The 13430-nt window shown below is 41.0% G+C and overlaps 1 protein-coding gene across 1 annotated transcript; it reads left to right on the plus strand.

Moving 5' to 3' along the window:
- Positions 1-6272: 6272 nt before the first annotated feature.
- Positions 6273-13396, plus strand: LOC109470156 (spore wall protein 2-like). The gene is made up of 5 exons (XM_019768938.1): positions 6273-6359; positions 9413-9477; positions 10809-12456; positions 12508-12703; positions 13018-13396. The coding sequence occupies exons 1-5, from the start codon at positions 6305-6307 to the stop codon at positions 13256-13258; spliced, it is 2205 nt and encodes a 734-aa protein (XP_019624497.1). The 5' UTR covers positions 6273-6304; the 3' UTR covers positions 13259-13396.
- Positions 13397-13430: the final 34 nt, after the last annotated feature.

The following is a 13430-nucleotide window of genomic DNA, read 5'->3' on the forward strand; positions in this document are numbered from 1 at the left end:
TGAATCAACTAAAAAATGCTCATATTTTGCACCCAACAGTTGAGGAAAGTCCTTTTCGTACTAGTTGTTACAGTTATTCCATCTGTCAATGCAGTGGATTGATTAAATGTTTAAAATTCATTGTTTAAATATTAACCCAGCCTTTTGTGTTGACTTCATGGCTCCTATTGTAGCATTTGGGTCTATAATAGCATGCCTAGACCTGTTTTCGCCCTGTCGCTTGGATTGGATTGGTGTGGCCTTGAAAATATAAATGAGCAGCGACGTTCACTTTCTGTATCTTTGTGTGTCGGACACAAAAATTGTTCAAGAAGGTTGTATTACTTTGTTATCATTCTGTACCTTATTAAGCCACTAGATTTTCGATATTAAAAAAAATGTCTGATTTAAAACACTATTCATTTGCTCTACTGTTATTTTCATGCATTGGAAACAAACATACATGTACACGCACCGTCTGTCCGTAAAAATCTGTATTATTTCAACGTGGTTCAATAACAGCGCCAGTGGTAGAAGCTGTACAAAGACTTTGTTCTTGAGTCAGAGTTGTGGGGTGAATGTCCTGTACACGTGTCTCTGATTTATTTGTCCGTGAGACTTACATGTAAGATCGTTTCCACAGTCGAACTGATATATGTTGAGATAAATCATTGTCTTAAGTCCATGTTCTGCACGTGTCCCTTGCTCGTGCATTTGTAACCTACTAACTAATTATAATCTCCAAGCAGATTCTGGGGAGTCTATATATTGTTGTGACCTGTACTTAGCCAAGTGTGGCAAAAATGTCCAATAAAAATCGTCATTCATTCATTTATTCATCCATTGGCCTCCTGTAACCATTGGCCGTCTTACATGTATGTTCGGCGGTACGGGCGGCCAATGGTTACAGGAGGCCAGTACTCTTAGTTGGGAGGAGGTATCCAGTCTATCGTGGTTGGGACAGGCTGGTTTCGGGGCTACAAGTAGGTTTCCCCCGCCCAGCTCAACAGACCGCCCGGTAGGTAGACTTTTGGCACGCCGGGAGTTGATCAGCCCCACCACAATTGAGTTCATGCCCGAGGGCTAATTGCAAACGGATATTGACAACAACAACAAAAAAACAAAACAATGAGTACAGGATGTGGTGATTTAAAACTATATGCTAACATAATATTATACGGTCTGCTTATTCAACTTATTGTATCTACTTTAAAACTAAAAACCAAAGTTGGCATACAGAATGTAGTGGATATGCTTTACAATAAATAGGAAACATGGTAACTACTATTCTATTTTATTAGTAGTATACTTTTCTAGCCAAGCTGTTAGGAGGTTTGACTTCTCAGGAATATGGCTAATCAAACTCCCGCCGTAAAAAACCTACCGGGGAACCTAGCTGAGGTGGGCGGAGAAGAGCTCCTGCAGCCCCGACGAAAACCCGCTCCAACTGCGATAGACCGGATACCAGGTTAGGTACAGGTCGTATGCGAGGCTGTGGGAAAGTCCTGATATGAATGTGTCACGGACAGGGCCCGGGAACTCACGTGGATACCGTCCTAAGGCTGGAGATACATGTGAGCGGGAGCGTGAGACTATATCATGTGTATCCTGTACATGTGTAGCTGAATCAACAGCCACGTGTAGTATGCCAAGGACTTTTGGTAAACAATGTCAGGACACGTGTGCCAGAACATTGCACGTTGGAGAAACAAAACGCGTTCATCCACGTGCATTCCTATATCCTATGTATATAAATAAAGGACTGTGACAGCAGTTGGCTCACAATAATACTACAACAATGAAGACAACTGAAGTGATGAAGCGGATGGTCATTTTCCTGATCCTCCTGCCGTACCGGACGGCGGAGGGAGCGCCGACGGTCAAGCCTCGGGTCTCTCCCGCAGAAGAAACCCTGCAGCTGCCGACACCGTCTACTGGACCTGCGGTACAGCCAGTTGGTCACGAATGGCCGAGCACCTCGTCTGAATCTGCAGCACAGCCGGACATGGAGTGGGACAGGTGGCCGACATCTCTCTCAGCACTCAAGGCAGTCAGACTAAGGCATAACTGCTCGTAAGTAGTAGTATTGTTATTTAGGCTATGTTGATTTGATTATATGGATGACATCCACGCGCGCATGAATTTTCGGCCGTTTCTAAAAAAAAGTTGTCAACCATACTGTAAATCGTACAAAACAGTTGAATGAGCAAATATATACTGTAGGTTAAAATAAACATTAGAAAACGATACCAAAGTCGTAAAATGCCAAACTCATACGAAAAAGACGAAAATATAAAGAAATGAATTTGAAGACTAGAGATCTTCACCAAACCATATTCTGTGCCATTTGTTCAACCTTTAAAACCACGTAGATTTCATAATGAAAGCAACTTTTTTGGAGGGCCAAACCTTTTTTATTCGCACGCTCGCATCAGTTTTGGGGTTCCCAGAGGATGTCACCCATATAATCAAATCAACATGGCCTTATATAGGCACACCTGTGTGTAAGAGGACTTCTTAGTTTTTGTTGCTTCGCAAAGTTGTAGTTGTTCTAGTTTTATCGTACATTTGACGGGGCTCATATGACAAGATTTGATAGATGAGTATGTGGTGTTGAAGGACATGTTATCAGTAGGGACCTGCCTGTATCTAGGTCCTGTCAACACGTCATGTACATTACAAGCTACCACCTGCGCGTTGTTTATATATTTTCTACTCAGGCACAGCCATATAGAAACTTAAGGCCACAGCAAGTAAATTTTATGGATGACATCCTCTGCAGACTCCAAATCTAATGCGAGCGGGCGAAAAAAAAGACGGGCCGAAAAAGACATGGTTTCTACATTTTAAAATTTTGACTCAATCATAGTACAAATGGTTTTGATTCAGTTGGAACATCACATATACACAGCCAGCATCACATATCACTGCATCAAAGTAAGAAACAAAACATTAAATCAGAGCCTTTTCTTGTCACTTCTCTTCATAGTTATCTGTCATCCACCTTCCGGCATGGCAACAGACATCTTTGCCCATTTTCGGGATGTTGACCACCGTCAGAAGACAGCACAATTTCTTTTTTTCCAAAATCAGGCGAAAATTAATGCGTGCGCTGATGCCATGCATAAAATTAATATTACTTGCTGTGGCATAATCTTTACAAGGTACATTATCCACATATATATGAAGACGACGTACGTTGTGTGCGCACTTACTACTCACCGTTTTGGTAACGCGCGTGGTAAATTTCCCTATAACCTCCTTGGTAAATCTGGGTCCAACGCGCATGGTACATTTTTGTGGGGTCATACGTGTGGTGTAACGACAGAGTGCTCGACATGGAACCCAGACGTCCCGAGTTCGAGTCCTGACATGCCACCGATCTTGTGAACTTGCAATTTGGAAAGGCACTTTCCTTACTTAACTAAGGTGAAAATGAGCATTGTCTTGTCCTGTATTTGCCCCCTGCGTTGGTGGTGGCATAAAATAAGTTGAAATAACTTGAATGCGCTGTCAATTTGTCTAGTCATGAAATGTTGGAGAAAAAAAAGTAAATCCAAAAAGTATTTGTCTCCCACTCAGGCCTCCGTGGAACCGCTACTGTCAGACCAGTGACTCCATCATCTTCAAGAGAGGCCTGGAGAAGCCGGATCTTCTGCGGGCAACAGACGGTAGGAAGAGCACAATGATGTTTACATTCCACAAAGGTCTTATTACTGAGGATACTTCGTGTCGTATGGCGTAACGGCAGAGAATTAGGCTCAGAACCAAGAAGTCCCGGGTTCGAATCTTGCCTTGTCACCAACCTTGTGTTTGATAAGTATTGTATTGTCCCCTCTGTTGGTGACGGCATTAGTATAAGTTAAACAAAATTGAATGTATGTGCCGTCACCACGTCTTGTGACTACATGTTGGAATAAAAAAAACAGTGGTTAGTGACTCTTGAATATGCCAGAATACAACCTTGGATTTGAAAATTTCCCCCAGTGACTGAAGTTGTTTATCTCTGGTTTAGGGCAAACTCCCGCCAGGCAGAGTACCGGGCCAGCGCCGGGACAGATGTCTCTGCTCCCTGATATCACCATTCCTGCTGCTACACACGGATTCCTGAAACGGATAGGATATCCAACACACCGCCAAGGCCCAGGATAGCTTCATGCGAAAACGCATCAATCCAAACCTCCCTTTTGGGATTGACCACATATAATACAGAATTAAATACGTTAGATTTAGACACATCCTGTGAGCAGTATAAGAAGTTATATTAAAAGTGACATGCATTTTATTATAGACAGGTATACTATAGTACAATTACAACTTTTTGGCGACGTCTCAGGGTTGTGGACTTTATCATTTCTATAATCCGTCGTTCTGGCAAATCATTTCACATACTTACAGTATGAATATGGCAGAGATTATATTTAATATTCTCATATCATTATTGACAAACAGCGGTGTATGGTTAGCCTTTCTCTTAGGACATTGTCCTGTTTTGACATTTGATATCATGACATTTGATATGTTATTCCAAGAATATCTCTAATATATTTATAAACTAACTTCGGTACTATTGTCTTTCCAGTAAGACCTGTAGTTCTAATATTTTGTAAATTTATTCTGGGAGTGAAAAGAAATGCGAGTAACCTTGCCAGCAGAGCTGAGCTCGGCCGTTTCCCCCTATGGATAGAAGCATATTACAGACAATATAATTATTACTGTAGATTAGTTAGTAACGTAGATACAAATAGTTTGCAATATGAAGATTGTATAGTATATAGTGATATAACCATATGATAGAAAAACTATGTGAATTGATCTCCAATTGCTTTAAAAAGAGAAATCTTCAAGACCTAGATTACTTTATTCTCTAGTAGTTGCTAAGACCTTTACGTTATTCTGTTATTCTTGTCATCATCATAGTCCTTTTCATCCTGTCGGACGATCAGTTCTTGTATCGATATCCTATATGTATCATATTACTCACTGTACCTGTAACATCACATTCTGATGTATGCATTCGGCCCCATGGGCATGAACATGCAAATAAAGATTCATATATAATATGATATGATATAATATGATATGTTCCTAACAACCCTCTTCCTCAAGCCGTTTGTCACTAAATTTTATTTCGTTCCGCATTTAGTTCCTACGAAGCTATTATTTCTGTCGGAACTACAGAACATAAGTATTTTTCGGAACGAAAAGTACGATATAAAAGAAAATAAAACACAGAAAACGGTTTAGTAATAGTCATGGGCATTATGTCTGTATATTCTTGATATGAAGTATGAATATGAAGTTTTCGTTCATACAAACAGCCCGGCCGGGCCCCGGTCTGGAAATGTGACGGCTCAGCATTAGCGTGGACCAACTCCCCTGGCATATCATCTGTCTATTTAATTTGGCCATTTCTACTCTTTTCAGCCGCTTCCCGAAGCCTGGTAGAGGCTTAGCCTCCACCAGGCCTTTCTACGGGAATACGGATCGTAGAATTCGGCAAAAAAGAGAGTAAAATTGGCCAAGGGAGTCCGGCCGCGGGGAGGTAGTTTCTTTCTCTCCCAAGTGCGAGGCCAGTCAAACCTACAAGGCGGCTAGCCTCCATAGCATGCCAAAAACTGGGGTCTAGGGGGGGGGGGGGTCTTCTTGGTGTTTGGGAGATTGTATGTGCTATTTTCTGATTGCATATAGACAACATAGCCGGCCTGGTTGAATTACCCCCGTTTTTGAACTGGGCTAATCAGAAAACAGCCGAAGACCACCAAACCCCCAGTTCTATAAGCCAGCCATGTACGGAGGCTACAAGGCGACCAAACTCCCCATATAGCCAGCGTAGTTAGACTAGTAGAGACTAGTAGAGACTAGTAGAGGCTAGTGACAGCTGTCTTCCGAGTCACAGAATTTGCCCTCTGGAAGTTATTACAATGTTACAGTTCCTCAGTGAATAGGGAATTACTGAGTAGTTTTGTCATCAGGGTGTTTAGCTTGGGGACATTTTTATGTACGGTTCACTTAACAGGAATGTACCATGTGTATATTTCTGCGGGGGCGTATCGGGCGGTTTTCTTTTTTAACTTTAACACAACCTGTGAGTACTAGTGTTTTCTATTTCTTTCTTAGACTCTAGTAGCAAACAATAGTTGTATAATGCTGGAAAATTGTATCCTTTTACTTTGTATATAGGTGTTTATTTGTGTTTTTATTCGTGTACTAAATGTTACAAATATCCAAGTTAACACGGTGAACACCCCCACAAAATAGTGGCTCCTGCCGTGAGTACGGAAACTTGCAGAACGAGTTTTGTTGGAACACTAAGTGAGACAAAATGGCGGTTCGAACGGTCGACTTCTGGTTGGTGCTTGTGACAACCATAACGTTAGGTAAGTGATTTTGTTAGAACTATCATAGTTTTTCCCCAGATATATAGTCTTCCAGTAGATTAAGTAGCATGTGTGAGCCACAATGATAGTGCTTCATGCCTCTGTGCAATACACGTCTTGCTGCTAGGGGTAATGCTTAGGTCACATTTCCAAAGCAGGGCCCGGTCGGGCTGTTTGTACGAACGAGAAATTAACTATTCATATCAAGAATATACAGAAATAGAGCCCATGACTTATTAAGAACTTTTCTGTGTTTTGCTGTCTTTTATATCGTAGTTTTCTTTCCCAAAAGCTGCCCGGCCGGGTCCCTTGTAGAAATTGTGACCTCAGCATAAGCTCGAAGTAATAATACTAACTGTCAACGTATTACAGGGAAAACTAGAAACTCCGTGCTGCATTTCATTGGAGTGTCCCGATTTTTATATTCAACTCTGTGAATGATTTCAAATTAGTGTGTGGGTGTCGATATGGGCAAATTTAGAAATAAACGTCATAATCTTGGTAGTATTTCAGAGAAGAAATCTTCACGAACAACTAAACTGTGGAAAATGTTTTTCGGTAACTATGGCGTGTTTTAGCTGCACAGTTTTAGTAATTGCAAACGTGCTGGAAAAATGTCATATAAAAACACTAGAGAAGACTGATTTCGTAGCAGACGTTGGTTACAACATTAGGCCACACCGTCTTACGTAATTTTATGGATGACGTCAACGCGCGCATTGCTTTTTACCTGTTCTCCAAAAAATTCATGTTCCTCCGAGGCTCTGACCTGGGTGTCATCCTCCGTAGTCCATGGTAGCCAGCGACAATAGGGAGCCTGCAGTAGGGCCAAACCGCCTTAATTTTATGGATGACATCCTCTCAAGACCCCCAAACTAGTGGGCGAAGAAAAAAAATCCGCGGCAAGAAAAAAAATGGAATACAAAGCTGGTTTTGTGTATTTGTGGCAGTACTTAGCGACGTATACGACAAGCCGGCACATGCTGGCTTTTTGCGGAATTTGTAAATCGGCACTGTACGATATGTACTGTGCTCTTGAGTCGTGGAGCTTCGGTAGCCTGGGTGCCCGGCTCCGTATTGTCGCTAACCACCATGGACTACCCAGGCCTAGAGCCAGGCCAGAGCCTCGGTGGACGTGATCTTTTTTTTTTACTTTTTGAGAACAGGCGAAAATCAATGCGCGCGCGGATGTCATCCATAAAATTAAGACGGTGTAGCCTTACCTTGCATACTTTCAAAATCCGCCAGGGAAATACGTTTTGAGCTGTCTTTCTTCCCCGGTCCATAAGGGCCATAAGGGCATTGATGATTGACAATAATTACAGCACCTCTGCGCACCAAAATGATGGTATATCATACTTATCAACACCTGATGTTACGGTGTGGCAGCAATCTCAACACAGAAACCGTCTCTAGGTTATTACGTGTGTCTATTTCTTGGCACTTGGCAGGGCCAATCAAAGTTCCAATAGCCCTGGACTCGAACACCTTCGTCAAAAAATGCATAGTGATTAGGCCAAATAACTTTTAGATAGCGTGTTAGTATAGTAACATAGCCCGCCTTTGTTCTTAGGATAACTTAATTTAACTTAAAATTGATAGATAATATTTTGATACTCTGTTAATGCATCTGAATTGTGATATTATTGTACAGATTTGATATTGTAAAGATAGCAAACGCATGCATATGGTATTCAGCTCATAGACCTTTAGTATGCTTGTTAACGTTAGACCATGTTGATTTGATTGTATGGATGACATCCGCGCGCGGCCGTTTCCCGAAAAGAAAGGTTTTCAACCATACTGTAAATTGTACAGAGCAGTTGCAAAATAAACAAATATATACCGTAAGTTGCAAACAAATTGGAAAACGATACCAATGCCGTAGAATGCCAACAAATGTGAATTGTAACTGACATTGTTAATTGTTCATTGTCCATTTATGAGGGCTAGTCCTTTATAAAAGCATTCACCTAGTTGGGCTGTCCTGGCTGTTCATGCAATTTAGTAAATCAAATCGAAAAGTGGAAATGCGAAAAAAAACCATAAAACTGCAAATACCCTGCGGACATAGAGTAGCTCTGTCATTGGTCGAACCGCTGTTGCCATTCTGTCATTGGTTGAACTGCTAATGTGATTGATCGGTCTATGCTAAGGGTTCCAAGAAGTGATTTTCTGATGTCCTTCTTACAGGGCTCGAAATACTGGGTGCATGTGCACCTTAGTGCATCCAAATTTGGAACTGTGCACCCATTGTTGTTCTGTGGGTGCACCAGTGCACCCAAATATTTTCTTAGGTTTACGTATGTAAAGATGTTAAAGATATAGTAGTATACAGCATATTCTTAACATCTAAGTGTCAGAAAAAAATAATACAGACATTGTTACAGTACTTTATTTACTTGAAATGAAACATAATTATAGGTTTTGCTGACATTCTACTTATTTTATCTTATATGGTGCACCTAAAATATTTTTGTGCACAAAATTGTTTAGGTTGGGTGCACCAGTACATGTATCTATTCCCAAAAAAATGAATTTGAGCCCTGCTCTTTATTGCTTTAGGCCACAGCAAGCAATTTTTATGGATGACATCAGCGCGTGCATTGGTTTTCGCCTGATTTTGAAAAAAAAAAGATTTTGTTGTCTTCTGAAAGTGGTCAACAAGCCAAAATGGGCAAAAAAGTCTGTTGCTATGCCGGAATGTGGACGGTAGATGAATATGAAGAGAGGAGACAAGACAAGGCTCTGATTTATTGTCTTGTCTTTTACTACTAAATTCATGCAGTGTATTTCATTCCTTTTGATTCATGTGATACGATGGTGGCTGTGTATATGTTATGTTCCCACTGAATCAAAAACATTTGTACAATGATTGGAAACTACAAAAAACTTCAAAGTTGTTTCAGTGATAAATGGATGCTGTAACAGTTGGCAGTAAACTTATCACAATATAGGTATCACTTCTTGTTCAATGATGTCACAATTTGAAAATTTAGGAACCTTGGAGTGGTAGACAAAACAGGTGAACAACTCTTCTCGTTCTTTTTCAGCTTGTGTAAGCCACGCCCTCCCGACGTACAATGGAGGCATAGAGAACCAATCCAGGGACAGAAGGGTAACATGAGCATCATTTTGATTTGCTTTTTGGTTGTTAATTTCTTCCTTTCTTTATTCATTTATTCACATATATTTATTGAGTATTCTCATTTGGGCAAAAAACATAAGTAACACCTTCTACTAAAAAACATACGAGTATAAAACACATTGACAAGATACATGTATAATTACAAGGTGGATAAAACCGAGATAGATACAAACAAGACAAGTTGGTGATCTATGAATTACGGGAATCTACCCGTACAGTAAATGAAGTTTTGAACTACATCGAAAACATTACAGTTTTGTAGGCGTGAAAGTGATGTGGACCCTCGAAGTAGTAAGGAACATAGGGAACTGTCATTGAGATGTTGTAGCTCTACTATGTTGGAGAGAGATGATAACAGAGTACAATGAACTTCTTTGACTGGAATAAAGTTTACAATGTGGTAGTTCAACTGACTGAAATTAAGACGGAGCCTTGTGTGAATGTCTTTGGCCATGACAGAAATGGAAGTGTTTTGTGGGTCTGTTGAGTAGTGAATTCAACTCATTTTTAAAGATGTTAATCGTGAGAGAGGCTTGGATATTTCATCCTCATTCCACAAATAAATAGTTGAGGGTAGGAATGATTTTTTATACTTTTCAGTGACTTGCTTTTTGATTTTTGGTTTCTAGAGTGACCTTAGTTTGTTAGTTACAAACGTGTTAGAGGCGGTCTGATACGTCGATGGATACTGTCCATCATCACACAATATATCAAAGTTATGTAAAACAGCTTTATTGTGGTAAATTACTCTGATGATAGTCAATTGGACAATCGTGTCGTCACTACTAAATGATGCGTAATAATAGCTTGAAAGTTTATCTGTGTTGGTAGAAGTCATTATGAAACAAGTTTGAACTGCAATTTCCAACACAGCAAATTGAACTCACGCAAATTTTTGACTGTACGACTCCAGTCTTTGTCAAGGAATGAACAATCCACCGCTTCCATGACGTCACGCAGATAACACACGTGACTCCGTGAGCAGTGGATCATAGGTTGCAGAAAGTCTGTGGCGCTCCCCGTCTCTGTTGAGGGATGGTTGTAATGCCCTAATGTGGATGGCCTCTTTAATCCCTCGTGCGAAAAAGTCCGCTCCTGTGTCCAAGATTCTTGTGTTGTGATCTTTATTTCATGTCTAGTGTAGACGTGAATATAAGCCATATACGTCACCACTATATGTAGGTATTGTATTGTTTGTACGTTGAAACAAGGAGGTTAAATACAAATACTTGACTTGGTTGAAATAAAAAAAAAATGTATATCAGTCGGTTACGACGACATAATTTCTTTTCTGTTCGAAGGCTGCTGAGAACTCAGGAGGTCTGAATGACGCCATCGACAGCATGCTCGCCAACGTGGAGGGCGTACTCGGCCGCCTGCACCAGCCGGAGAAACCCGACAACGACCGAGAAGAGCCCGAAAACGACCGAGACGAGCCCGAAATCTTCCGACACGAGATAAACAGAAAAGAGAAAGAAGAACAATTGGACGAATTACAAGAAGCGGACAACGGACTGAAGCACATTCTCGAGGAATCCAGGGAAGGTGAGGGAACGACTGAGGGAAAGAGCGATGCTTTGGAAGACCTCGGCAAGGCTCTGGCCAAAGCTGACCAAGAAGACCGGGAAGAAAATACTGCCGGAGGGAGGTCTGACAGACAAAAGGCAGGAGATAAAGAAAAGGAGAGAAATAGAGAAGACTCAGAGGGTGACGCCGAAGACAAGGATGACGCTGACAGTATTGAAGACACTGATGATACAGATGAGGAAGAATCAAGAGAATCTTCGGAAAAGGAAGAAAAAGGCGACATAGATACAGACAAGGCGTATGCTGACATCCAGAAAGCAATGGCGGAAATAGACGCCTTGCGAAGTAAAGATGGCCACGGAGACACAGACAAAGAAGGAGGAGACGGAGATAAGAAGGATGAAGATGAACAGGAGGAAAATGGTGAAGATGAAGATAAGGATGATGAGAAAGAATCAGAAGGGGAGGAGGAAGAAGAGAGACAGGAAGGGGGAAAAGAGGAGGAAAGGGAAAAAGATGAAGACCACGAGGACAAAAAAGAATCAGAAGAGAAAGAAGATGAGAAAGAAGGGGAACTAGATGAAGGAGAAAAAGAGGGAGGAGATGACAAGATTGAAGAAAGCAAAGAGGAGAACAAAGAGACCAAGAACAGTGATGAGAATGATAGAGAAGAAGAGGAAAAAGAAGACAAGGAAGAGGAAGTTAAAAGTGTCGACGACGACACAGAAGGGGAGACAGACAAGGAGGAGGATGAAGAAGATAAGGACAAGGAGGATGACGACATTGATATTGAAAAAGCATATGCCGATCTGAAGAAAGCAATGGCCGAAATGGACGCCATTCGCAAGAAGCAGCGAGGTGGTGGTGAAGAAACTGGAGAGGAAGGAGAAAAATTAGAAGTAGAGGAGGTGCGGGACGAAGGGGAAGAAAAAGAGAAGAAAAAAGAGGACGGTGGGGAAGAAGAAAACAGACCAGGAGATGGAGAAGAGAAAGAAAGAAAAGGAGATGGAGTAAAGGAAGACGATGGAAGAGGAGAAAAGGAGAAAGACGAAGGGGATGAGGAAGAAGATAAAGATAAAGGGGAAGAACATGAAGGGGATGAAGATAAAGAAAATAAAGAAGAGGAAGATGAGGAAGATGAAGATAAGGAAGAGGAGGAGGAGGAACATGAAGATGAAGAAGATGAAGATGGTGAAGATAAAGAAGATGAAGATGAGGAAGATAAAGAAGATGTAGATAAAGATGAGGAAGATAAAGATGAGGAAGATAAAGATGAGGAAGATGAAGAAGATAAAGAAGATGAGGAAGATGAAGATGAGGAAGATGAAGAAGATGAGGAAGATAAAGAAGATGAGGAAGATGAAGAAGATGAAGATGATGCAGATGATGATGATGATGATGAAGAGGAACATGAAGAAGATGATGATGATGATGACGATGAGGAAGATGATGATGAGGAGGAGGAACATGAAGAAGATAAGGATGAAGACGACGGGGATGAGGGGAAAGGCGAAGGGAATAAGGAAGAAGAAAAACATGAAGAAGATGATGACAAGAAAGAAGAAGAAGCCAAAGAAGGAGAGAAAAAAGATGCAGACAAGGACGAAGAAATCAGGGAAGAAAAGGAAGACGAAAGCAAAGACGGTGACAAAAGTGATAAGGAGGACAGGTAAGAAAAGGAAAACATTGTTTTTGCTACGTTTCTTCTTCTTCTTCCATTCCAACCACTGACCTCTGACCTGGCCATTGACCTGATTTGTTGACGTCTCTCACCATGGTAACTAGTGTTGCGTTACATAATGTTGCAATTTTATAGTAGGAGGGATTTACAATGTATACTCCTGTCTGACCACATATATGAATGTGTTTGAGTAAGAATTAATAGACCATATGTGAAGGTAAACATTATGCATTTGTTTTGCAAATGTTACCTTTTCTAGTTTTTTTAAATCAAATTTTCATATTTTTATTCTATTTCATCAGTAGTTCTGATGTGCAGAAACAGAAGAAGAAGCTCCTTCAGACAGCTGAGTACCTGATGGGACTTGCCATGAATCCCGACGTCTCCAAGGAGGAGAAGAAGCGCCTCCTAGAGGACGCTGCCAAACTGCAGGAGGCGGCACATGAAGGGGCGGTGCCTCCCGTTGAGTACGAGGGTGTGATGAAACAACATAGTCAACCTACGGAACTGGACATGGACAATATACATGTACCGATTATGTGAATAATACTGTGAAAAAAATAATGGTTCAAACTTTCCACTGGATATACAAATTTAAAGGCATCCAGTGCAGTTTTTAGGGCTTGGAAATCCGATTTTTCAAAGTCAATATTCTAGTCATTTATCTACGTACTGAGTTGAAACCACACTATCCCAATGTATATTGACCCTCTTA

This window comes from Branchiostoma belcheri, unplaced genomic scaffold (genome assembly GCF_001625305.1).
Source record: "Branchiostoma belcheri isolate BF01 breed outbred unplaced genomic scaffold, Haploidv18h27 scaffold22, whole genome shotgun sequence".
Classification (NCBI taxonomy): Eukaryota; Metazoa; Chordata; class Leptocardii; order Amphioxiformes; family Branchiostomatidae; genus Branchiostoma; species Branchiostoma belcheri.

What these genes read in the sequence shown, in the direction of transcription:
- LOC109470156 (XM_019768938.1), top strand. Translation starts at nt 6,305, where the DNA reads ATGGCGGTTCGAACGGTCGACTTCTGGTTGGTGCTTGTGACAACCATA. An exon ending in ACCAATCCAGGGACAGAAGG is followed by an intron (nt 9,478 to 10,808) that starts GTAACATGAGCA and finishes TTCTGTTCGAAG; the next exon opens with GCTGCTGAGAACTCAGGAGG. An exon ending in AGAGGAACATGAAGAAGATG is followed by an intron (nt 12,457 to 12,507) that starts ATGATGATGATG and finishes AGGAACATGAAG; the next exon opens with AAGATAAGGATGAAGACGAC.